General features: G+C 36.4%; 1 protein-coding gene across 1 annotated transcript; it reads right to left on the bottom strand.

Moving 5' to 3' along the window:
* Window positions 1-1,068: 1,068 nt before the first annotated feature.
* On the bottom strand, window positions 1,069-24,999 carry LOC129436498 (bMERB domain-containing protein 1). The gene is made up of 6 exons (XM_055194681.2): window positions 24,766-24,999; window positions 11,869-11,992; window positions 9,592-9,665; window positions 8,881-8,995; window positions 4,923-4,993; window positions 1,069-2,515 (listed from the first exon to the last, which is right to left on the bottom strand). Exons 1-6 carry the CDS (start codon window positions 24,827-24,829, stop codon window positions 2,406-2,408), a joined length of 558 nt encoding a protein of 185 aa, XP_055050656.1. The 5' UTR covers window positions 24,830-24,999; the 3' UTR covers window positions 1,069-2,405.
* Between the last annotated feature and the right edge of the window lie 2,301 nt (window positions 25,000-27,300).

The following is a 27,300-nucleotide window of genomic DNA, read 5'->3' as shown; positions in this document are numbered from 1 at the left end:
ACAGGTATGTGGTACAGAGCTATAGAGGAAATTCAATACATCCTCCATAGAGTTAATAATACAGCATCTGTTAAAACATTGAAAACGACTCTGCCTCTAGCAGCTGAAAAGATAAGGATCTGTTTTATACAATAGATGATGATTTAAAATTTAAATTCACCTTCAAAACATTTAGTTGCATGTGTGATACTTTCTCAAATGCATTAACTCATAATTCAATGGATTTATAACATCACAATAACTCGTGAAACTATAACTTAGGTCATTGCAATTAAGTTATCATCCGATGAAAATTTGAAAATATGTTGGGGCAGTCAGTATCTAATAATAAAAGAAAAGGTAAAAAAATTGAAAGCAAATGTTTGCTCTCAGCAGTGAACTGGCAGAAGCTCGTGAGCTGCTTTTTCCCACAGCTGTGGACAGTGTTCAACCAATCAACAGAAATGTCACAGGCGCTGCTGGATCATCTGTGAGATCCTAATGATGAAGAATCGACCATGTTAACAGAATCCTGATGATGTTGTGCACATGAAGTCTCTGGTCATCCGAAATATCCGCAGATTCACATTACAGGCCAATAATGGCCTGTAATTCCTTCCTGCATAACATAATAGGGAATCTAATAAAGATTAACCATTTAATAACAATGGCTTATAAAATTTAAACAGAACAAGTTCATATTATTTTAGCTTTGGAGACTTCACTTAAAAGTGAAATAACTTATAAGTGCAAAAACTCAGTGGCTTTGGCTGCACACTGTCAAATATCCCACATATGCTTCACCGTATGCTATTATTTAAAATTATATTGCTCGCTTTTAGATTTGTAACTAGATTCCTGCAAATATGTCCATGCAATAATCTGCAATATGAGTATAAAATCTGCAACATCTTGCCAGGTCCCTTTGGCACAGTGGCCTTCATTATTGCCAGACAGAAAGCAAAATTCTCCCAAATCCCATTTATCACAGTACTTTCAGAGGATTTTACTAAATAAAAATGTAATATTTATAAGTCTAGCCCTAGAGAGTCTGTTGCCCATTAAAAGTCAATGAAACATGAGTTAATTCAGAATTTATTTATGTTTATTGGTGGAAAAATATCATTTAGATGCATGAAAATCTAATAACAGAAGCATTAGCACAAATATAATTTTGCAGAACCAAACCACATACATCTACTGTACAAGTACATTGCAGCTTTTGCCCTTATTTGCATTATATTTATATATCTTGCATTTATAAGTACACATTTCTCACCATTATTCCACTTTTTTAAGGTAAAGACAAAATATATATATATTTTTTTAATAAACACTGCTTAGTTTAAATATTATGCATCACAAATATATAATTTGTACAGAATACTAGATCACATTACAGTAAGGAAAGATACAGGCCTATAGTGACAAATCAAACGTAATAGGTCAAATATAAATACGTGTTTTTTCAATTGACATTTATATGTCAAAACAAACTGAGCATCACAAGAACAAAACTCAGTAATTTAGTTAACAAGTAAGATTCAAAGTAAATTAAAAAGGTGCAGCATTTGTAAACTCAGTAAATTTGTTTTGGCAGTCCCACTTCAGTTAAACTGCTTTTCAAGTAGATCCAAAGTCTTTAACCTCCTAAGACCCGAGCTTTGGTTTGGCTTGCGTTTTAAATTTCTTCCAGATTTGGGGTTACGAAGAACCAATAAATATAATAACCAAATATTTTCTTTGAACATGAAGCAGTGTAATTGTCCACGTTTGTTTACAACAGGTTCCAGCAAAAAATGTGGACGTATGTGGACACACCAGGTCTTAGGAGGTTAAACAATTTTTTTAAAGTTTGTTATTTTATCTTCAGACATTGTAAAACATTTACTCACATCTTAAAATGCACTTTAAATGCACATCAAAATTAAAAGAGTTGTTCTTTTATATCCTAAACACAGATGTACTTAAGTATTTTATACTAATCCTGATCGTGTCCAAATATCTTCTTTTACTCTTTCTGTAAGGTGCCAAGTTGGCAATTGAAACTGTGAGACAGCTTTATATAACACACCCAAGGACAATGTGTGTATTTGTGATGACATTCATTGTGGTTTGGCCAGTGTTAGATGCAATATTCACTAAAAATTCACTATACCGTATGAGCTACAGGTACTTTAGTCTAAGGCAAGTTGTCATCTTTAAAGCAGCTCCAGTTATAATTGTGGAAATGGACACACAGTGTCACCTAATTACGCTGATAAAACTTAATTTGGATGATTCTTCCATTAGGTTCATTATTCTGCATAATACGCACATCAGTTGGGTGGTCATGCACTGCAGTCTGTTATACCAAAAGTGTGCACGGAAATATTGTGATGAATCACTGGTGAGTGCTTGTTTCCTCTTGGTTAATGTTAATAAACCTACATGATGGAGCAGGTAAAACCACAGCATTCTTTCAGCAGTGCGACGCCTGTTTTGGTCACGTAGGTTTGCTGGGCTCTGGACGTCATGCGCTTGTCCTTTGTGCGACCTGAAAAAAAGAGAGAGAGAGAGAGATGCAGTGACCTCCTCTGAATTATTGTGAGCTTTTCTGAAAACTGTCAAGAAGCAGCACATGGGTGCATACATATTTAAATGTTTGCCAAAATGGTTGTATTGAAATCAGAAGCACTTTATCAGTTTGCTAATTAAGGGTTTAATTTACTGTCCTTAAATGACATCGTCCTGTCGTCAAGCTGTAATGCTGAGTTGATGTCAAAAACCAGTGCCGGCCTGATGTCAAGCTGTAACGTTGGGTTGATGTCAAAAACCAATGTCGGCCTGACATCCAGATATAACATTGGGTTGACGTCAAAAAGCAACATCAGCCTGAAGTTAAGCTGTTACGTCAGCCTGACGTCAAGCTGTTACGTCAGACTGATGTCAAAAACCGACGTCGGTTTGAAGTACAGATGTAACGTTGAGCTGACATCAAAACCCACTGTTGGATTGACATCAAAAACTAACAATAGCCTGATCTCAAGCTGTTACATCGGGTTGACGCCAAAAACCAACGTTGCCCTGACACCCAGATGTAATGTTGGGATGATATCAAAAAACAACGCCGTCCTGACATCAAAAACCAACGTCAGACTGATGTCAAGCTGTTACATCGGGTTGACGCCAAAAACCAACGATGCCCTGACGTCCAGATGTAACGTTGGGATGACGTGAAAAAACAACGTCGGCCTGACATCAAAAACCAACCTCAGCCTGATATCAAAGACACAACGTCGTCCTGACGTCCAGATGTAACATTGCGATGACGTCAAAAACCAACGTCGGCTTGACATCAAAAACCAACGTCGACCTGACATCAAAAACCAACGTCGACCTGACAATGTTGACTTCAAACCCAATCAAGCTGTAACGTCAGGTTGATGTCAAAGACCAACGTCGACCTAATGTCAAGCTGTAACGCCGGGTTGAAGTCAAATGAAGTCAATGTTAGAGCCTGACATCAAAAACCAACGTCGACCTGACAATGTCAAGCTGTAACGCCGGGTTGAAGTCAAATAAAGTCAATGTTAGAGCTTGACATCAAAAACCAACGTCAGCCTGACATCAAAAACCAACGTCGACCTTACATCAAGCTTTTTTGTCAGGTTGACTTCAAATCAAGCTGTAACGTCAAGTTGATGTCAAAGACCAACGCCGACCTAATGTCAAGCTGTAACATCAGGTTGATGTCAAAGACCAACATCGACCTAATGTCAAGCTGTAACGCCGAGTTGAAGTCAAAAACCAACATCAATGTTAGAGCTTGACATCAAAAACCAACGTCAGCCTGACATCAAAAACCAACGTCGACCTGACATCGACAGGTTGACTTCAAATCAAGCTGTAACGTCAAGTTGATGTCAAAGACCAACGCCGACCTAATGTCAAGCTGTAACGTCAAGTTGATGTCAAAGACCAACGCCGACCTAATGTCAAGCTGTAACATCAGGTTGATGTCAAAGAGCAACGTCGACCTAATGTCAAGCTGTAACGCCGGGTTGAAGTCAAAAAACCAACATCAATGTTAGAGCTTGACATCAAAAACCAACATCGGCCTGACATCAATTTGTAATGTTGGGTTGATGTCAAAACCCAACATCAAGTTGACATCAAACCCAACGCCGGACCGACGCCAAGCCGTAACGTCGGGTTGACATCAAAACCCACCGCCGGCCCGACGTCAAGCCGTAACGTCGGGTTGATGTCAAAAACCAACATCGGCCTGACATCAATTTGTAATGTTGGGTTGATGTTAAAACCCAACGTCAAGTTGACATCAAATCCAACGTCGGCCTGACGTCAAGCTGTAATGTTGGGTTGACGTCGAAATCCAACGTCGGACTGACGTCAAGGTGTAACACTGGGTTGACGTCAAAACCCAACATTGGTCTGACATCAAAAAACCAAGGTCGTTAAATGTAATTAAATGAAACAAAAAGGTGTCAAGTTGAATTAAGTTTAAGTGAACTAAATCAAACGCAACAAAATCGAAATTATTATGCATGTTAAACAGCAAAATTGAAGATCAAGGTTTTTAGCTGACATTTCATATTCTCAGCAGGGTTTGTATTGCATTTGAAACGCCAAATGAATCCTTACATTCAATGTTATTCACATACTTGAATATTTATTCCTGGTCTGAATTTGCTAATTAGTTAGAAGCTCTGAACAACAAGAAAACAAATTAAGACAGCTTATTAACATGCTGAAAACCGAATTAATGCTTGCACAAAACTTCTGTAGTTTCCATTTTCATTAAACATGAACAAATAGTAAGTAAAACAATTAAAGACATATTCAAAGAATTCATTACGCTCATTTGCACAATCAAAGTATAAAAATAGAGGCGTAACAGCTTGGCATTGAGCTCACGGCTGCACAGTAAAACTCATGCTTACGTTTCATGCTGCACCTGTTGGGAAATTTGGTTTGCAGGAAATCAGCCATCTCTTTATCTTCCTCTCTCTCTCTGTGTGTGAATACAAAATAACAGGTGTCAAGCACAAACACACATTTATACCATATACACATAAAACATGTCACGCACGCACACACACACACACGCACACTTACAGATTTTATGAAGAAATGTGTGGTGACACAATGCTAGTATTACTTTGTAGAGTGCAGTGTTGTAGTCGAGTCACCAACTGTCGAGTCCGAGTCGAGTCTCGAGTCCCAGTGTTCGAGTCCGAGTCCAAGTCCGAGTCACCAAAGAAGAGTCCGAGTCGAGTCCAAGTCGAGTCACCATTACCAGAGTTCGAGTCCGAGTCGAGTCTCAAGTCCCCAGTGTTCGAGTCCGAGTCGAGTCTCAAGTCCTGTATTCGAGTCTGAGAGTGCCTACATGTCTCCACTTCGGGACCTTCAAAAAACTGATAAAATGTATTAAAAAGGTTCTACATTAAACAAAAATGACACCACTGTCACGATTCCAAAGGGAGTTTATTTACTGATTTGACATACACTTTGGAACACACTTTGTAACTTTACGAAGCCATCAAAAGCATGTGTGTACTTCCATTGTTGTAAACTTGTGATTGAGAACTAGCGTAGAAAATTTACAAATTTAATTTGTAATCATGCTGCATTTTGTTTTTTGAGGAAATAAGAACAAACAACTGAGTTGGCATTGAAGTCTATTAAGAAAACATCCTGAAATGATTTTCTTAAAAAAACAATTTATTTTCCATAGTAGGAGTCATTTTTTTGGACCCAACATCAAATAGGAAAATTCAACTGCAGTAGCCACCGTTCAACCTGAAGAGGGCAGCACTCAGACGTTTTTACACCATATATTGTAGTATTGAAACACTTTATATCCAAACGTACATCAAAATCAATGAACAGCACTAATAAACCATCATTCTTACAGATCAGTAACTAAATAAACTTGGATTAGGGTTTAGTTACTCTTTTTAAGTTATCAACAGACAAAAAATGCTGTAATCTGAACCAGACATAAATTAACCCTAGCTTCTTCTGTTTGTTATATATGCAGCATTAGTCAGTAATATTTAAAAAAAAAAGCTAACGTTAGGCAATGGAAAGCATTTTACTTACTTTTCTGTGTGCATCCGTGACAGGTGTCTGTTAAAGTTTGAGGTTGTCCCAGTCTTTTACCTACACACACAACATTTAGCGCTGCTTTTTCCAGCATTACTCTTTCCAGAAGCAAAATTCGCGTAGGCGAACTTCACGATCCGGGGCACGTCTTTCTGCATTTTACAAATTTGAACATTTAGCCCGCGAATCATGCATCATGCATTGCACGAGCGTAAAAGTGAGTGACGTCAGTGAGTGTGTTGTCAAGCAAAGAGAGCGAGAGGTAGCAGTGTCTGTGAAGGGAGATCGCGACCGGTCTTGGGCACGAAACAGGAGGAAAAGTGTAACACCTTATATAATTTTTTATAACATATTTAGTCAAAAACAAAGTGATGAATGCTCAAGTCCGATTGTATATATCCTCGAGTCCGAGTCCAAGTCCGAGTCATCAATCCGCGAGTCCAAGTCGAGTCACAAGTCCAGAGAATGGATTCTCGAGTCGGACTCGAGTCCAAAGAATAGTGACTCGAGTCGGACTCGAGTCCGAGTCCAGGACTCGAGTACTCCATCACTGGTAGAGTGTTACTATAGGAGGTTTCAATTGGTTGCTTGATGGTTACTAGAGTGTTCTTAACGGTTGCTAGGGGAGTGCTTTCTATGCTCAGGTAGTAAAAATAAGATTATATCTGTCGTCAGACATTTTGTATAAATGTACCTATGAAAATATATGATATTACAGAAAAGCAGTGACATAAAAAGTATTGGATTGTAAATAAAACGGTTCTTGTTCACCAGCAGCAAACTGTGAATTGTTGTTATTTTTTATAAAGGTTATTGAAGATATAAACAAAACACACAAAAACTATAAACATGTCAAAGTATTGTTACATATATATTGTCAACATACATAATTTTAATCACATACATATACGTTTGTTTATGGTGACAACTTTATATTGCTTTCCATTTTTATATTGTTCTTATGATATTTTAATAACACTTTACAATAAGGTTGTATTTGTTTACATAAGTTAATGCACAATGAAGTGACATGAACAATTTTATTGACATTAACATAAACAAGTATTAATAAATGCTGAAAAACTATATTGCTCATTGTTTGTTTATTCATGTTAGCTAAAGCATTTACTAATGTTAACAAATACAAGCTTATTGTAAAGTGTCTTTTAGATTTTCTTCTGCTGACTGCAATATATAGCCGACACAAACACAAACATTTATTAACTCATTCCCTACCAGCCTTTTTCAAAAAAGTTGATTTTCACAAAAGTTTCCATGAGAATTTTCTTCTATAGATATACAAACATACAAATATATCAAATGAAAGAACTGACCCTCTGCTTTCAACCAAACTAACAAAACAAACAAACAAAAACATTTTCATCCTATTTTCATTCTTTTTTATAACCTCTCAAATATGGGTAGGTTTCTTCAAAAATACAACATTTGAGCAAAAAGCTGAAATAATTGCATTTTTGTGAAGGAATTTTATTCAGAACGATGATCAGAACATACACAGAGTTTAAAATTAATTAAATTCGTTTTTTATAAATTGGGTAAGAGCGTCATCTAGTGAATGATAGCGGAATTAAAGAGTACAGTACAAACTCACCAGGAAAGCTTCATTGGCAGGAAAATGTTTTCTCTTAATTGACGGGATAACTCGTCAATGGCGGGGAAAGAGTTTATATCAAGCGTGCCGCACAAGCCCTGAAAAGTGAAGCCAAAACATCTCGATCGCCCCCCAGTGACTGGTCCTAGTATAGGTCATAAACCCCGCCTCCCCCATGTTATTCAATGGGACTTGAGACAACTAAACAATTTAATTACACTTCAATTACCTTTTTTCCGAAGCTGGTTTCTGTCATTTACTGCAGTTTTTATCACGCTAATGATTGTTTTTAAAATAAGTTTGTTTGTTTTTAGTTAGTTATTTAATGCTAAAAAGGTGGTGTGACATCATGATTGACAGCTGTGATATGCGCATTCTGCGAGAGAGAGGGCGGGGCCTTGATTTTCACTCACTACTGTGCAGGATTGGTCCCGAAATGGCTACTGCACAGACTCAAGACCCAAGATGTCAGCGCCGTATCGGGACACTGGCGGCTTCACTTTTCACCAATGAAAGAGAGCAAACGGGCGTCGTCCATCTTATTTACAGTCTATGGTTAAGAGACACTGAGCCTCAACCCACATTTTCATATTCAAATGGCAAGCAATCAATTATTCTCTTTGCACATCGTTTTCGTGTCAGAAAATGTGTAAACTCAGAGTCACTGACATCTGTTGAATTTTGGCTGTTGATCTCTCTCCATAACTCATCCGTATAATAGCCACTTGTCATGCTAGTGAGTCTGATTTATCTCATGAATAAACCGTGAAGACTTCATTCTCGTTGGTTTCTGACGCGTGCATCACTCACCATTACTCACACGCGCGATTCAATGTTGTAAGGTGGCAGATGGCAATAAGCCCACCCCATATCTGAAAACACCATCTATCTATCTCTCTCTTTTCATTTCTGTCTTTCTTGCCTGTAATTCATCCTCTCATCTCTCAGTATCAGAGGCACTGTCAGTGTGTGCGTGTGTGTGTTGGCCGTGTTGAGGTAAGGGTGGATTATTGGCATCATGTGGATGGTAATTGTGTTCACAGATGAGAGAACACCCACAAGAGGCACAAAAACACATTTTTGGGTCTGACAGTCACGCATGCTAGCCGGCGATCATGAGATTGCGGTTGATGTTTCTATCCCTGAAGACGGCACAGAAGCTCGGGTGGATCGGCACTGACCTCAGCCTCTCGAACTCCATGTCATCCACCAGAAAGTCTCGCGTCTCCACCAGCTTCTGGATCTGCTGCAGCAGCTCTTCCTCACGCTGTCTGTCCTCATTGGACTTGTCTTTATCTGCAACAAACGCAGTGAATGTAAATTTTGTTTAAATAGTTTACAGGTTTAGCGGTTTCACGGCTGATCTAAATTGAAATCAGACCTTCACAAATCATATTTGATTAAACACAAACCTGGAGGAGAAGATGTTTGTGCTGTTAATGTTTTAACTGTTAAAGCTTCTCAATGTGTATGCATTTTTAGTTCATTTAAAAGAATATAATATTGAAAATATAAGGTCATCACCTCTTATTTAATATTCAAAATGCATTTGTGATCTTCAGGTCTCTGAATAAATACAAATCACCAGCAGAGAAAAGTGACCTGTCTAACAGGATGGTAAAAACATTTATTATCTATAGTTGGGGGGAAAAGTGTCTCATTTTGCAAGTGTATATAAAGATCTCAGCAGTAAACAAAACACTCATTCGTACACATCGTTCATGCATCTCCTTGGAAACAGGGAGATCCATAGTGAGGTATTTCACAACCATATGTTAAGAAAGGATAACATGGTGACCGATGACTGATGCTGTTAAAGAGAACCAATAAAAATGAAAAAATTGAAGAATTAAACAATATGTAATACATGATTTGTTCTGTTGAGAACGCACCTGGGATTGAAACCAGTTTCTGAAGTTCCTTTTTGAGTCTTGTGATCTCCTTACACAACTGGATGTCATCCATCCTGACAAATAAAAGAATAAGTAATAGAGATGAATGTAATAATAAAAAATGTATTAACAGATTTTTTTTTTGTTTTTGATCAAATAAATCAGTGCAAATGCAATTTTCAATGCTATTGTTGTTAATAAACAAAATAAATAACTTTATTAATAACATTTACATTTTGCATTTATGCATTCGCAGATACTTTTATCCAAAGTGACTTACATGCGCATTCAATTTTTGATTTTTTATCATTATGTGTATTTCTTGGGAATCAAACTTATCACTTTTGCACTGCTATTGCACCATTTTAGCTACAGGAACTTAAAGTCTGTGTAAAGTACTATAATAAATGTCTGCTCAGTTTGTCACACCACAGAAAAATTTGTTATTAACCACCCAGCCAAACCTGAATAACAAAAAAGGCAAGCAAATAAAATAACTTAATAAAATATGCAGGATTCTGCGCTCTCAATTGCTGGGGGCGTGTCCACTGTCCATGCTGAAACCACGCCTACTTGTGGGAAAACTACTCTCTCTCTAAACTTTCAAAGACTAGTACAACCTGAACGGATGCTCGTGATTGTATTAGGGGCGGGGTCATGCTTGGTGGCTTCTGTGTGTCATCGAGCCACCCTTTAAACCCCGAATAATCCTGAACTCAGAAATGAGGAAAAACTGTTTAATGGTGTAACTCTTTTGCTAGTTTCAACCCGGCGCAATGATCATTTTCACGTTTAGTGCCATGTTGTTTAAATACCAAATGCATTTGTGCCCAATTTTGCGTCCATAGGCGATTTGGTCTGAAAACAAGGTGTGTTCAGGCGCATTGTTGGCGCGTTGCTATTTTGAGGCAACTAAAATAGTAAGGGTGTCACGATTTCGATGTTAAATCAAAATCGATCGAAATTAAGTCATAACCACGAACTTTGAATTAAAAAATTGAATCGTTGATGCTGCCACGCCCCCATGTAACGTTCGGTCGGCTTGCCAAGCGGGAAAAACACGTGTGGTTGAGTGTTGCGAGTCAACCTCCTCTAACTTAGCTAGCTACAGCCAGTTAAAAGATAGCATGGCAGATGCAGGAGACACCACGCAAGCTGCTCTTTACCCTTTACACAGGAAACAAAAAAACAGCACGCACCTCCCGCCTTCAGGAGAGTGGTGTCTGTGCCAGGACCGGTCGTTTCTCCAAACTGAGATCTGTTTAAGTTTCACAACAACTTATTTCAGTTGCTTAAGAGTTATAAAAACAGCATTTAAACATGACTTATTGGGGTATAGTCTCACAATCTCGTCTGACAGTAATAAAAGCGCGTTTTTAAGGTGCAAAGTACAAATTTCTATATTTTTTCCACTGGCATCACGACTAACATGGCAGGGCATCTTCGGGTTCAAGGTCAGATATTTTCTAAATGTTTTTTTGTGCTTTCACAAAAAAATGTAAATGTAAATGTGCTTTCACACTGTAAAAAACGAGATAGATATAGATTCGAAAATGTAATCGAATCGAGGATTTGGAAAATCGTGACACCCCTATAAAATAGACCACTGACAAACCAAAAACCTGGTCTAAAGTAAATGGCTCAATATTGTTTTTGTTATTTAATGAGCACGTGAGTAATATGCGCCAATAAACGGGATGACAACACGGATTTGCTTATCCCACAGATGGATGCGCAGCAGCACATAAATGTTTTAAAATATGAAAAATCAAAGGAATAAAATATAAAAGATTATTATTCAGTCTCTTGGACATAAATGAGGACCGATAACGAGATGTTAGAAATGGGTAAAGAGCTGCTTCACCTATTCAAATCGGCATGGCGCCAGCACAACTGGCTTTTAAAGGTGATGAGAGCTGAGACTCTCATTGGTTTATTGCACGTTACGCCCAAAACACTCCCATTACTCATTACGAGAACAGGAACAACCCTTTTAGACTGTGCACTAGGCGCACAAACCATTTTTCCTGTGGTTAAATTAGCAAAAGTGGAATCAGACACACCCGCTTAGACCATGCGCTTAAATCGTTCAAATAGGGCCCCAGAATTCAATACTACATAGTTCATAGACTTTGTAATGTGTTTTAGCAATACATTTCTAACATTTATAATGCGTTTAGAAAAAACTGTCAGAATTTTTTTTTAATAAACGCCTCAATAAATTTTAATATTCCTTATTTAGGTTTAACCATGGTGAAAGGGTATGGTTTTACATACATGTATCTCAGCTCAGACTCTTTCCGGACCAACGCATCCTTTATCCTCTCGATTTTAAACAGCTCCCCCTCGATGTCCTCCACTGTGATGGTGGAATCAGCCATGGACACCACATCTTCTTCAGCTGTGAGCAGACAGAAAAAGCAGTCAGTCATGAGGAAAAAAAATTAAAATATACAAATCAACACTGTCAAAAATGCTCCACAGCGGTCACTGGGGCGGTACCCTTTCAAAAAGTACCTCTTTGGACCTAAAGGGCTCTGGGCTCTATCTTACACCCGGCGCAATGCACGACGCAAGTGTCTTTCGCTAGTTTCCACCCTGCGCAATTATAATTTTCAGGTTTAGCGCCGCGTTGTTTAAATAGCAAATGCATTTGCGCCCCCTTTTGCGCTCATGGGCGTTCGGGTCTGAAAACGAGGTGTGTTCAGGCGCATTGTTGGCGTGTTGCTATTTTGAGGCAACTGAAGTAGACTACGCCATTGACCAACAAAAACCTGGTCTAAAGTCTAAAGTCAATGGCGCAATATGTTTTTTTTTTGTTATTTAAAGAGCGCATTAGTAATATGCGCCTAAACGGGACGACAACGCGGGTTTGCTTATCACACACATGAATGCGCAGACACACAAAAACTTTTTTAAATATGAAAGATTAAAGGATTGAATGTAAAAGATTATTATTGAGTCTCTTGGACATAAATGAGGACTAATTATGAGACGTTAGAAGGCGTAAAGAGCAGCTTCACCTGCAGCCTGGTAAGTAAATAAATGCTTTGCTTTAAACAAATACATCTGTTTCTAAATGTTTTTAAATGCTACCTCACAGATTTATTGTATATGACGACTCTGTACCTGTGGATATGGTGAGATGAGAAACATTTTTAAGTAATGCTTAAAAAAACTGACACTGTCCAAGTGCTGAACCTTGCAGAGAGCCGTTTGTAAATTCTTTATCTCCTGTTAGTAACAAATAAAGTATTTTTAGAGTACAACCCTTTTCTTACATACTTGTAAATTATTTTTTGATGATATTGGATAGCCATACATTTAAAGCAATTAAAAGCCTGCTTTTTTACTTCCATGACTAAATGAAAACGGGTTTTAAAGGTTTTAATGAAAAAATAACAATTTCAATACAAGTGTAAAACAACACAATTATTTAACATTAATCTTAAACTGGGTATCTTCTTCCTCCGCTTAGTTTTTCAGTTTACAAAGTCCGTCATCTAAATAGGGATTAAACATAGCGCCAGCGCAACTGAGAGCTGAGACTCTCATTGGTTTATTGCACGTTACGCCCAAAATACTCCCATTACTCATTAAAAAATAGGACCAACCCTTTTTGACCATGCGCTCGGCGCACAAACCATTTTTCTCGTCCTTAAATTAAAAGTGGATTCGAACACGCCCATTTAGATGTTGCGCTGTGCGCTTTAGACAATGCGCTTAGATCGTTAAAATAGGGCCCAAAGAGTTTAAATTATAGTACCTCAGCGGTACATAAAGTAGATACTAGTACCTTAAAGGAACACATTGGTACCAAATGTATACATATCTGTATTAGGACATCTTCAAAGGGTACTGCCCAAGTGACAGCTTGGGACCATATTTTGTGAATGCCACCTCCTAATTCTTGCCTGTGTGTATAAAGTCTGATTAACAAATAAATGCAGCAGGTAGTCCTGCCCGAATCTTGCAATATTGTCTTCAGAAGGTAAACATAAATGGCTTATGTACAATTAATTGTAATAAAGTACTTTAGTTTTACCATGTTAATACAATCTTAACCAGTTAAAAACAAGTTTAGCTCGTTTCAAGACATGCATTATGGCATTCAAAGACAAATTTTGATGCTGTTTATTATTATAATGTTTTTTCCAGTTTGTTGTCCATTAAAAAAACTGACATCATGACACATGGTACAGTGCTTCTCTTATCTGTATTCAGCTAACAAGCACCCTGGTGTTGACCAGTCACATTTCACAAGCAAAACGCAAAGAGATGTGTGATGCTCGACTCATGCAGCATGTGTCATCTTGAGTCAGTGTTAATTGGGTTTGTGTGATTATTACTGAACTCTGTATGAATCTGAGGGTGGTGAGAAATGACAGATTCAGTGATTTTAAAGTTTTAGTGCTCATTAGTTTTTAGTTGAATATGTGAGGCAGATTTTGCTTATGTGTGTTTGGATACACTTGTGAAGGCAAAACCCCCCAGAATATTCCCTTACAAATACAAATAAACCTTCCTTCACTATTTTAAACGCTCTTATTTCATACATTTGTGTGGTGTTTACGGAAAAGTAAATATCATTACTTTAGTATGAATACCATAGCATACTAAATAGATGAATGTGAGACGTCCACATTAAAGGGATCATATAGTGAAAATCTGACTTTTTCCATGTTTAAGTGCTATAATTGGGTCCCCAGTGCTTCTATCAACCTAGAAAATGTGAAAAAGATCAACCCAGTAACTTAGTTTTGGTAAACCATTCTCTGCAAGCATGTGAAAAAATAGGTTATTGTGATTTGGATCCCCTTGTGATGTCAGAAGGGGATAATACCACCCTTTAATCTGCACTATCCAACCACGGCCATTTAGAGCAGAGATCAGCTCATTTGCATTTAAAGGGACACATACAAAAACGGCACATTTTTGCTCACACCTACAAAGTGTGAATTTTAACATGTTATAATAAATGATCTATATGGTATTTTGAGCTAAAACTTTACATATGTACTCTGGGGACACCAAATATTATTTGACATCTTAAAAAGTCCTGTGAAATATCCCCTTTAAATTGTTTTTACAGGTATACTAAATACTCATATGTACATTTTTGGGGACATTACTGTACCTTAAGGATCTATTGTGAACCTTTAAAGGTACAGTACTGTTTTGTACCCTAACATTTAACTGGTACCCAATAAGGTCCTTAAAAGGTACAATAGGGTCATTGGGATATTATATTATACCCCAAAATGTACAACATTTCAATGTGTTGTATACCCATAAAGGTACAAAAACAAACCTTTGAGGGTACCACTGCAGCGACCCAAAAGAAACAGTTTTGTACTTTTTTCTAACAGTGCACAGACATCTTTGTAAATCATTTATTTATTACAGAAACACATTAAATTTAATTCTGCTACCAAACTAATTTATATTTTAAAAAAAAAAGCTACAAAACAGTCAAGGATAAACATTTTTTGAAATTGAGATGTGTACATGATCTGAAAGTTGAATGAATAAGCTTTCCATTGATGTATGGTTTGGATAGGACAATATTTGGCTGAGATTTGAAAATCTGGAATCTGAGGGTGCAAAAATGTTAAAATATTGAGAAAATTGCCTTTAAAGTTTTCCAAATGAAGTCCTTAGCAACTGCATCCACTCAAAAAAAAATTTTTTTTAATATATTAATGGTAATAAATATTACAAAATATCTTAATGGAACATAACTTGATATCCTAAAGATTTTTGACATAAAAGAAAAAAATATATAATTTTGACCCATACAAATTATTGATGGCTTTTGCTACAAATAGAGGTTACCCATGTGACTAATGACCGGGTCCAGGTTCACATATCAGTATTTTGTCTGGTTTTAGTGGATGAAAAGTAGTTTGTTTTGACAAAACAGTCTTGTTTAATTCTTTATGATTATCTATGAAGATAAATCCACCGGGCCTGCCTCACAGATGTTCATGAATATTTTTTGTCGTTTTCTGTAGTCTCTAGCGGTATGGTACTTGAAAAACAAGATAGCATCATTTACAGATGAAAAATCAGGATGAAAGATTATAACATTGCCCATTTAGTACATTGTCCAAGACAAAAATCATATTCAATAAACTTCTACTTAAAACAAAAATAATTCTCATATATTTCACAAATCATTTTGACCTGTTGTAAGAAAAAGCAGAGAAGGGCAAATATTTTTGCGAATGCTTATCCTAAGATGACTCATTGGACTTTTTCTATGATGTGTTCAACAACTGCAATGCCTCATAAACTAAGTTCTGTCGCTATGGCAACAACCTGGGCTTTGGTTTTTCTCACATATTGGATTTCAAAACAATGGGCTCGGTCACTTAACCCGTGTTTATAGGGTTCTGGTTAGGATTACTGCTGTTTGTACAGACAGCAAATTAGACAAAGTGACAACACACAACTTCTTTCGTTTTGCAATTACACAACTAAACATAAACAATAATGAGTATGGACCATATGTCAAGCCAGTTTCCAAAAACCGTACTACAACAGACCATGTATCCTAAACTAAACATAAAGGAAAACAATTATGTTATTGTTTTAAATATTTAAAGCCTGCACACATCTCTGGTAACACTTTACATAAGTTTGTATTTATTAATATTGTTACTATAGCTAATAAAAAGTAGTAAATGCTATCAAAATAAGAAGCACACAGTTACAAACATCTCTTCATGTACTATTTTACACATGATTTCAAATTACATCATACAAACCAATTTTGTTGTTTTTTCCACATTTAAGGGAAAATTGTCATTACCGCAACATGAAAATATTTATAAAATATAAATATTTATAATTAAAAAATCTAAAAAATAAAAAGCTTCAGTGCATGTTATACTATAAACATTTACAGTAAAGAAACATGTGCTATTTCGTAATCATTGGTAAATGTAGAGACAATAATAAGGAATATAAATGTGTCCAAGAAACATTTTCTCATCCTCCGCAACAATTTTCAATCACTGTTTAAGCCCTCAATGAACTAACATTTAAAAAAAATGGTTGGTAGGGACATAATGGACTGTGACACTCAAGATGGCTAGCAGGTAAGCAGTTCTTATTTTTTCTCTCCTCCAGATAAAAATTTTGTTTGTCATAGTACCTAGACAAGCTTTTAGCTCTCATTACCGAAACATGAGTTTGCAAATGCATATATTTAATGTAAAATGATGTTGCGGTAATGATAATTTTTGATAATGATAATCTAAAAAATGTAAATAATTGGTTATAGTTCAGACCTTAATATTACATGTGCAAAAAAAAAAAAATTGGCTTCAAGGGCTTTTTAAACATTCTGATGCTGGACACTTTCTAAATCTGGATTTTGTGAGAATCACCCTAATGTACAATACTGCATTTATTAATCTTTGTTCATGCTAATTTCTGTTTATTAAACGTTAGCATGAGTTAAGGCATAATGAACTAACATGAACAATTGTACTGACATTAACCAAAGATAATAATAAATGTTTTAAAAAATATATTTTGATTGTTACAAATTTCCTTACCAGAACATCAGTGCAATATTAATTGATAAAAACTCAAATAAAATTAAAAACAAAATGATGAATAATTACGTTTCATTAACATAAAAAAAACAAGCTTATGATTATATGTGCAAGGCCAAATGTATAAGGTCTATTCTTTAGCTCACCACATCAATCCCGAACCCCCCCCCCCCCCTTCTCTCGCCTCAGACACACTATAACCTATGAGTCACCTCACAGTGATGAGCAGATATTGGCTTTTAATTGCCTGACAGTCAGTGAGAAAAGTTGTATAAACAAGCCACATCCACAACACCGGGGGAAACCAAAGGGGCAATAAATCAAGTCAAGGATTATGGGATACCCTGATGTGATCTGGCCAGTGCGCTGACACATTTAAAGTGAAGTATGTGGTGAATTTGTGTGACTGGATGTGTGTGAGTCATCGCTGACCGCCCAAATGTTTCATTCATTGCTGTCAGTTTAATTCGCCCGTGTCTGTTCAACACAGAGCAGCTCTGTATCACTAACATCAAATCACAGCTATTTGTGGTAAAACAACACCGCTTTGCATTAGCATTGCAAAGGTCAATTGATCCCAGGGAACACACATAGCTTGATGCACTGAAGTCGCTTTAGTTTTCATGGGGAAAGATGCTCTTTGGATCTTTGCAACCAATCCACAGCTTCTGGATAAATTTTAAAGCAACTTGTCTCTTTCGTCTGAGCACCCGCTGTGCGGACGCCTTTAAAAAGCCACAACATGTGCATGTTATCCAACAAACCCCAAAGATGTGAAGAAAAACAACATTTTTCATGTGCTTATTTGGTTTGATATCTATTGAATGTTAGTGATGAATCTGTGATGATCATTGTGCTAATTGCTTCAAGCAGGTTTGCACATGGATTTGAGTCATGTTTTTCACACTTTCCTTGCATCTGACAGATTTAAATGCAAGGGTATCTGATCTGATCCAGAAACATATTTAGTTACGCTGGTTGAAAGTCTCATCATATCCTGATAGCAATCACTTTAATAAGTTGTCTATATGTGTTTGTATAAATGTGTGTCATCTGTGAAAGGCATAAAACGGTCAACAAATCATTGAACTCGGACCGAATGCAATAATTGGACGCATGCAATTTTTGCTCCTTTTCTGTGAACGTGTTTTGCATGCCACTTCACACCCTGTTCACGCAGGCATCATACGTCATCCGTGCGTTCATGTCCACTCTGTACACAAACTTTCCTGCTGAATTGACAACCTGCACAGGAGCCACAAAACCAAAGACAATTTTTGAAACGACAACAACAAAAAACCTTCAACAAAGAGTAAAAACCAAAATGAATATCGGTAACTTTACTGCTTTTACACGAGATGGAAAGGCAAAGCGTCTAAAAAGGGTTGTTGCAGTGTTTCTTTTGGAAAGGTATGTACAGGGTGTGATTCTATTTAATTGGACTCACATAGTCTATTTTGATTGAACATAGAGACAGAGCGCAGTTATGCAAATTTGAAAACCACGCCCACCGGGGGGAAAAACAATCCAGCCGTCTCCATTGACTTTGTATCGCGAGAGGCCGCCTCCTTTTCATTTCTGGCTTATAACAAAAAACAGAATAATGCCTAAAAGCTGCTGTGTGACAATATGTACAGCTAACAAGCCAAAGAACCCAGAAATAAGTTTTTATAAGCTGTCGAGCAGTAAAACCCAACCTTTAAGGAGAAAAAAGTGGATCGCCGACTACATTTGCCCCTAGTGGACGCAGTTCTACTAATAGGAGTACTATGAAAAGTTGCCTGTTTTCCACTTTTGTGTCTTTACACGCTTGTTCTTTGAGGTCGACAGCTTATAAAAACTTATTTCTGGGTTCTTTGGCTTGTTAGCTGTACATATTGTCACACAGCAGCTTTTAGGCATTATTCTGTTTTTTGTTATAAGCCTGAAATGAAAATGAGGCGGCCTATCTCAATACAAAGTCAATGGAAAAAGAAAGTATAACAGTAGTATTTGTGTACAGAAATAGAATTAAAAGTCTTCTTCATTCTATAAATTTAATATAATTATTCTATTTAAAGCTTCAGAAGTAATTTTCCTTTTGTTTGATTAAAGGCATTCCATGCAGTTTGACGTTTTTGTCAAACAGCGACCCCTAGAGTCACTGGGGAAAACTTGCAACTGTCGTAATTTCGCACGCCCACTCTGTATGTACCTGTAAGGATAGTGTTGGGCGTGAGATGGACTCCGAAGATAATGACCAGGGAATGTTTAACAAATATTAGGCTACTGCATGTCTACTAAACTACAGATGATGGTAATAGGATAATACGAAGTTTATGCCAAGTGTAGAGTAGGCATATAATAATAAAGTAGCCTACCGCGTTTGCTGGCTTATTACGTTTTTACAAGATTGCAGTTTAATCACAAGTAAACAGTCTATAGTCTAACGTTATGTCTACTGTATAATTTTATTTGTTTTTTAATTGTAATGTAAACTTTACAAAATGCATTGACAAAGTTAATTGTATACGTTGCATTATTTCATAACATTGGCCGTTATTCGTTGGCCATAAGAAATCGAAATTAGACAAATGACTACGTACACATCACAACACAACACTTGAGTTTAGATGGCAAAAAAAAAACATGTAAGAGAAACGAGTGTTTGTAAGCAAGTCTGCTAAATGCTCTTATGATCGTAAGCTAGCTAGACCCATGTTGAAGTTATTTTACTGGTCTTATTATCAACACTAGATGAATGAACAGCTTAGTAAAAAAATACACACTACAAGCAAGCGCAACCACATACAACATACAACCGCAAACAAATTTACAAATAAGAGATTAACTTACTTGTCCATCAACAAGATCGCCAGATCAGCATCCCTTTTGCATCCAGGGCTGTCTATTAGCTCACGCCAACGAGTAAAAGCCTGACCGAATGGGACTCTTGTCCGGTTCCTAACTCGGTCAGATTCTCTTTTTCGCTTTCTACTCTCTTCCGAACGGGTTTTCTTAGCTGTTTCCCTCATCGAGCATCACGTCTCAAATGCGCGCGTGCAGTTGTTGTTACAGGCTTGTTTGACTTCATGCAGCGCTGCAGGAACTGACAGCCGGATGACGTCAAAGTGCCGTCTCGGATCATTCTCGCGGTACTTTTACGTCATCCGACTGCCGGTTCTTGCAGCGCTGCACGAAGTCGAACAAGCCTAACGTGTGTGACGTCGTTGCCGTAAAGCAAGTCGTGATTCTCGCGAGATTTGTCAGGGGCGGTTCTCTCAAGCTTGCATTGCTGGTTTTGGTAGCGGCCTCCTTCCCGAGCTTCAACAGGGGGATGATTCGCCATACTATGACTTCGTTTACCATCGAAATGACTTTGAAGCTGTTATATTAAGGTAAAATAACTGCATAGTGTGTCTTTAACATAATGACACAAACATAAACAGATTTTTATGGATACTGTCACTTTAAGACCGGATAAGCACGGATCCATATAGTGACTTACATCTGATTTTTTTACGGTTTGCGTTCACTTTAAAGGGGACATTTCACAAGACTTTTTGAAGATGTCAAATAAATCTTTGGTGTCCCCAGAATATGTATATGAAGTTTTTATGAAGGGGCGGTATTATCCCCTTCTGACATCACAGGGGAGCCAAATTTCAATGAGCTATTTTTTCTTATGCTTGCAGAGAATGGTTTACCAAAACTAAGTTACTTGGTTGTTCTTTTTCACATTTTATATTATAGGTTGATAGAAGCACTGGGGACCCAATTATAGCACTTAAACATGAAAAAAGTCAAATTGTCATAATATGTGCCCTTTAAGACATAACCGAGTGTTTTTATATAAATAATTGCCAAGACTGTAGTATTTCAAAATCGTTTTGTGTGTATGTGTCCTGTCAAGGGCAGAGAGATTCTGTGTTTGCGTGCTCTTTGAAACGCACAACTCCCTGTGTGCGTTTATGAGTGTGTGTCCATTTGAGTATGTGGGCGCACAGAAAACAGCTCATTTTTACATCTTGTGCTCAAATAGTTTTAAATGGCTTGAATGTTAACATTTGCAAGGTTAAGAAACATGTGCAAATGATTCATTTTCTATATAAATAGTTATTTATTTCTGAATGATGAGCGATTATTATTAATAGAGATTATTATCATTTATGCGTGATTTCTTTGGGTTTTCTCTTCTGACTGGGTGGGCCAGCCGTCAATCTGAGTGGGCCAGTGCCACCCTGACCCTTATGTAGCCTCGCCACTGAAGTACACATAACAGCCAATAAAACTTAAAGGGATAGTTTCAAAATTGTGTCATCATTTACTCACTCTCATGTTATTACAAACCTGTATGAACTTCTTTGACCTGATGACCACAAAGGAAGATATTTTGAGGAATGTTTGTAGCCAAACCGATCAGAAGCCCCATTGACTTTCATAGTATTCTTTTTCCTACTATGGATGTCATTGATGCTTCTGATTGATTTGGTTACAAACATTCCTCAAAATATCTTCCTTTGTGGTAATCAGGAAAAAAATGATAGAGGTTTGTTACAACATGAGGGTGATTAAATGATGACAGATGACTATCCCTTTAGGAGTTTTAATAGACTTCTACATCTGTTGCAAACTTATTGCTGCTCTCCTGTGACTTCTCTCATTCAATTTATCATGTCACACGGAGAGATCCGAATCCCAAAGAATCTTTAAGGCTCACTCGTTTGGCATAAAAGCTCATGACCTCCCTCATGAATGCCACGCACTGATACCTTCACATGACAGTTTGCAGCAGAATATCGTAAAAAAAAAAAAATTCCAGTTAACGAACGTGAATATGAGAATTTTTAATTGCATGATTTGATTTAGATTGCCGAATCTTACCTTTGATGAAATATATACCGATACAGTGACAATAGTACTGAACAGTTATTCATAGCATATCATAGTTACCACTTCTGTAACAAAAACACTAATTTATCATAACTAGTAACTTCATTAAGCTAAATTTATTCATGCTTTAAAAACGTCTCTCACATTATCAGGTTGTCATTCGTTTTTTTTTGTCAGGATCTCACACTCAATATGCAAAACTGTCCAAAAAATGTGATGCTAATGTAATAATATCAAAGAAATAATAACATTTCTATACTAATCAGATGCAGTTCATCTATAAGCTTTTTAACCCTCATAAGCCCCTATTTTCTTGTATACGTTAGAGTTCCCTGGGGGTAAAAATGACCCCAGAAATTAAAAGGGTGATTACAAAAAATGTATACATTTTTAATGATACAAATAATATATCATTTTTTTTAGGTTACTTCCCATCTATACAATAATGCTGTGTTTTGGAGATATGAAGTACTTTTGTACCTGTTTACCACTCAATTCCTCAACTACCCCATTAGCTTGCCTGTAAAATATCACATTTTTATGAAAAATTCACATAAATTATTATCTAAATTTGATTTAAATTGTTTTTAGATATTGATCTAGATATTATGTGTTGAATTAGACCATTTGGTGTTTAGAAAAAAACTGTTTTATGGTTACAGTTTAGGAAATAAATCACCTCGACCAGCAGAGGCCCATAGAGACCCATTCATTTTACTGGATGTGGCCAACTGCTCAACATCACTACTTTAGTGAAACATTTTGTGAATTCATGTTTAAATGAACATTAGAAAGGTGATTAAAAATAAATGTTATTTCAAATAGTAGAATTTTTTGTAGTTTTTTTATGCATTCTGAAATGTCTGTTTACAAAATGCCACAGAAATTTGACTAAATGTAAGGGTGTTTGTATATGTGTGTGTGTGTGTGTGTGTGTGTGTCTGTCTGTGTGTCTGTCCGTGTGTGTTTGTGTGCACGCATGCGTGTGTGTAAGTTTTACTGTCTTTGTGCGTGCGAGCGTGTGTGTGTGTGTGTGTGAGAGAGTCTGTGTTTGTGTGTGTTTGTGCGCGCGTGTTTGTGAATCTGTGTTTGTGTGTGCGTGCGTGCGTGTGTGTGTGTGTGTGTGTGTGTTTGATTCTGTGTTTTTGTGTTTGTGTGTGTGTGTGGGGCACGCACACACCTGTGTGAGCATTTTACATCTTTGTTTTGCATCTGTGGCTGTTTTTTGCCAAATTCTGTAAAAAATGCTCTCTGTGGCAGTCATACCTTTTTGTGTGTGTGTGATTGAGCATGTCTTTTTTTTATTGCATTTGTGCTCTAGTACCAGGCCTACCTTTCCGTGTCAAAATTTTCAGATTTATTCTGGATGCATTGATTTTATTTGATGAATAACAAGAAATTTTTTTTTTTTGGAATTTCCCATTCATTTCAATTGGGGTCATTTTTACCCCCAAAGGGCCTCTTTTGGTGAATTTTTTTACACCTCTTTAGAACGACCGAATCAAGCCCGGTTTTATTATGTGAATCTTGACAGATAATCTGGAAAAGTCACAAAATCTTCCACTGAGATGAAGGGAACCATGTTTTTTAACGAAATAAGATTGACCCCAAGGGACTTATTAGGGTTAAAGAACATATTTATCACATACTATATATTATTTATACACAGGACAGATCATCATTGGATTGGATTACTAAACGACTACAAATCTGTTTATTCTGGATTGTCAAAAACCCTGCCTGTAATGGGTCGCTGTCAATCTTCCTTCACTTAAAGTCTTACTGTTTTCTGTTAAATAATCCGAACACACCCTGTGTAAACACCACATGCTTTACTTAAACCAAACTGCAAATACTTGTAGGTTCAATTTAATGCCAAAAAATAGAGGGATTTATCCAATGCACATTCAAAGCAGCTTTGCATACAAAACGCCTTTTCTCATTTCTGTCTGTGCTGTCTGCTTAAAAAAACCCACCATAGGCAATACAGTAACTTACTACTATTTTTGCTGCAGGCTGTTTTTATTCACTATCAGTCGAGCCAGATCATATGTGCGACATGAAAAATAAATAGCAAACTATTTATACCTCATTATTCTGCGTTTTATATCATTTCTTTTTTCCTCATAATTTTTATGTCTTTATTTCTTGTTCCAAAATGTATTTTCTGTAAAACGACCTTGCCATAATGCAAAATTGTGAAAAGTGTTATAAAAATAAAATTGAATTGGGGGAAAGCCATAGTGAGATGTCACATGCAAAACAGCTGCTGTCAATTCAAATGACTCTTATCTATGATCTTAACACATGTTAATCCAACAGCATTGTGTTTCAACGGAACAGAACGTGCACAGATCAAATGAATACACAACATTCATTACGCAACAACATCAAACAAATGTTTAAAACAATCACTTTGCTTTTAAAGCAATTGCATGTGCAAGTTGTAACCTGAGATCACAAAACCTCGTTTCTGTTCAATGGACAACTTCAAAGAAGCTCTTGACATATAATGCTGACGTTGCTTTGTTACATTGAATCTTTTGAAAGTAACGCTTCACATATTAAGATGCACGTTCGTGCTTTTGGTAAATTATTACATTGTCGTATAACTTGAAAATTCCGCGCGACAGTGTTAACGATAACCACCTCAAAAGTTTCATCTTTCGTGCATTTATTTTTACATGAAACAAGAAAACACATCTGGCTCCTCAAACAGACATGAATTTATTCTCACCTTGTTTGAGCGCGTGTCCGCAGTGCTCGGTCTGATCCAGAGATCCGTACTGAGCTTTCTCCATCCTTATAACACCCGCAACACACAAGCGTAAAGTCAATCAAACGCTGTTTCTTGATGTCGTGCAGGTGAATCATACAGCTGTTTTTAACTCCATGAGAACAGACAGGGATGCGCGTGCACCTGCTGGTGCTGCTGATGATGCTGCTTGACTCAAACATTCCTGTGATGATGAAGAATGAGATTCCTCACCTACCTGAAGCGCCACCTGGTGAGGAAACAGAAAACTGACATTTACTTTACAATTGCCTTTCGATATACAGCATTGTATGTGTTATGTGCAACATAAAAATATATGAAAACGTTATGTAATCTCAAACAGACATTAATGTCTAAACAAAGGGGAGCTGGAGCGCTGCTGGTATCCTTTGTATCCTCTGGTACTCTTGGAAGGGTTAAATGTTCATAAAAAAATAAGTGGAAAAAATTCCAAGTCCAGGCACTCAGTAGGATGCAAAAGTTAAAAAGCCTTTATTATTTGTCGAGGACTAAAACATTAAGGGCCGGTGTCCCAGGCAGGGATTAGACTAGTCCTGGACTAAAATAAATGTAAGAGCTGTCCAAACTGAAAACAACTTACACTGACATATCTTAAAATACACCAGTGCCCTTTGTTTTGCATCAAAATGCACACAAGTAATGTTTTTAGTAAGGCATGTTTGTTAAAACTAGTTTTATTTCCTAATTAAACTAAGGCATCGTCCTGGCTTAAGCTAATCCCTGTCTGGGAAACCACCCCTAAAACACCAAAGCATATTGGCCCACTGGCCTTCATCAGGGTGTTGGTAACAAGCATGCAGACAGATTTTAAAAACAGGACTTATTTAAGACATTAAACAATATAATATAGTTAAAAATAAAAATGCAAGAAAAAGATCCAACGTGGAATCAACTTCCACCACAAACCAGTTTAAATTTGTAACACAAAATAAGTTTAGACAGCTACACGCTGAAAAAAATGATTCATTCAATTTACTCAATTTTTTAAGGTAAGGTTGCAATACATTTATTTAAGCTACATTAAAAAAAAAGGTAAAATAAAATAAAAAAACTTTTGTTTAAATGTAGCTTAAATAAATTGATTGCAAGCACTTACCTTAAAAAATTGATTTAAAAAATTGATTAAATTGAATGAATATTTTTTTTCAGTGCATTTATTAAAAGTAATTCACTTTTAAAGCACGCAAACTGGCTAAAAAGACCGATGACGGACTTCTCAAATCTTTAAAGGACATGACACACGGGTAACAGGTAAACCAGGCAAAAATGTCAATTTAAACCTTCACTGTAAAAAAATTCCATAGAAATTGCAGCTGGGTTGCCGGTAACTTACCGTAGATTTAAATTTATGTTTTTTACTGGCAACATTTTGTTCAAAGTTAAATAAACATTAAACATTTACAAGTCTTTGTCTTTACAGAGTAAAACTAAAAAAACAGCATCAAGAAAAACATTCTGGAAAACAAAATCTGAAGCAAAAAAACAGAAAAAGGTTGATGATGACCTCTGGTTCCCAGAATGCTTTGCATGGTGCCGTTATTGTATAGTTTTATTCTGTAAAGATAAAGACTTGTTAATATTTAAAATTAATTTAACTCTGAACAAACTCCTGCCAGTAAATAGCATAAATTTAAATCTACAGTAAATTACCGGCAACCCAGCTGCAATAACATTGTAATTTCTACGGAATTTATTTACAGTGATTCAATATACTGTAAAAATACTTTTAACATGTATTTTCAAAGAGGCATAAATGAATGGATTCTTAACTTTAATAATTTAAAAAGTTTTTATTATTAAACACGCCCATGCATATCAAAAACAAAACTCTTTTTCAAAAAGGTTTGTTTATTTCAAAACATTTCAAACAAAAACAACACATTTATGACAAAACTTGAAAAAAGTCAACTAACCTCAAGACTTTAAATGCAAATAAATTTTTTTTTTGTACTGTATGTTCTTGATGAACATATCAAACAAAAACAACAAAATGTATGTAATTCATCATATATGTGACCCTGGACCACAAAACTATTCATAATTTTTTAATTGAGATCTGAAAGTTGTATGGCAAGTTAGGATAGGACAATATTTGGCCGAGATAAAAAAAGGTGTAGTTCCTTTAAAGGTATAGTTTACCCAAACATGACAACTTCATAATGTTGTTACAAATCTGCACAAATTTCCCTGCTCTGATGAACACAAACCGTTTGTGGACCCCATTCACTTCCACAGTAGGAGAAAGAATACTATTGAAGTAAATGGGGTCCACGAAGGGTTTGGTTACAAACATTTCTCAAAATATCTTTCTTTGTGTTCATCAGAACAAAGACATCCATACAGATTTGTAACAACATGAGAGTGAGTAAATTATGTCAGAACTTTCATTTTTGGGTGAACTATCCCTTTAAAGTATTAGTATTAATGATAAATACATTTTTGATATATTGTATTTACAGTAGGAACTGTACAAAA

Source organism: Misgurnus anguillicaudatus, chromosome 19, assembly GCF_027580225.2.
Source record: "Misgurnus anguillicaudatus chromosome 19, ASM2758022v2, whole genome shotgun sequence".
NCBI classification, from domain to species: Eukaryota; Metazoa; Chordata; class Actinopteri; order Cypriniformes; family Cobitidae; genus Misgurnus; species Misgurnus anguillicaudatus.
This window is presented reverse-complemented; position numbering and strand designations above follow the sequence as displayed.

Coding starts and splice junctions, on each gene's coding strand:
- LOC129436498 (XM_055194681.2), bottom strand. CDS start 24,829: ATGGAGAAAGCTCAGTACGGATCTCTGGATCAGACCGAGCACTGCGGA. Junction 4,994..8,880: donor ATGGAGTTCGAGAGGCTGAG/GTCAGTGCCGAT, acceptor ATTCACACACAG/AGAGAGAGAGGAAGATAAAG. Junction 2,516..4,922: donor CAACAGGTGCAGCATGAAAC/GTAAGCATGAGT, acceptor TCTTTTTTTCAG/GTCGCACAAAGGACAAGCGC.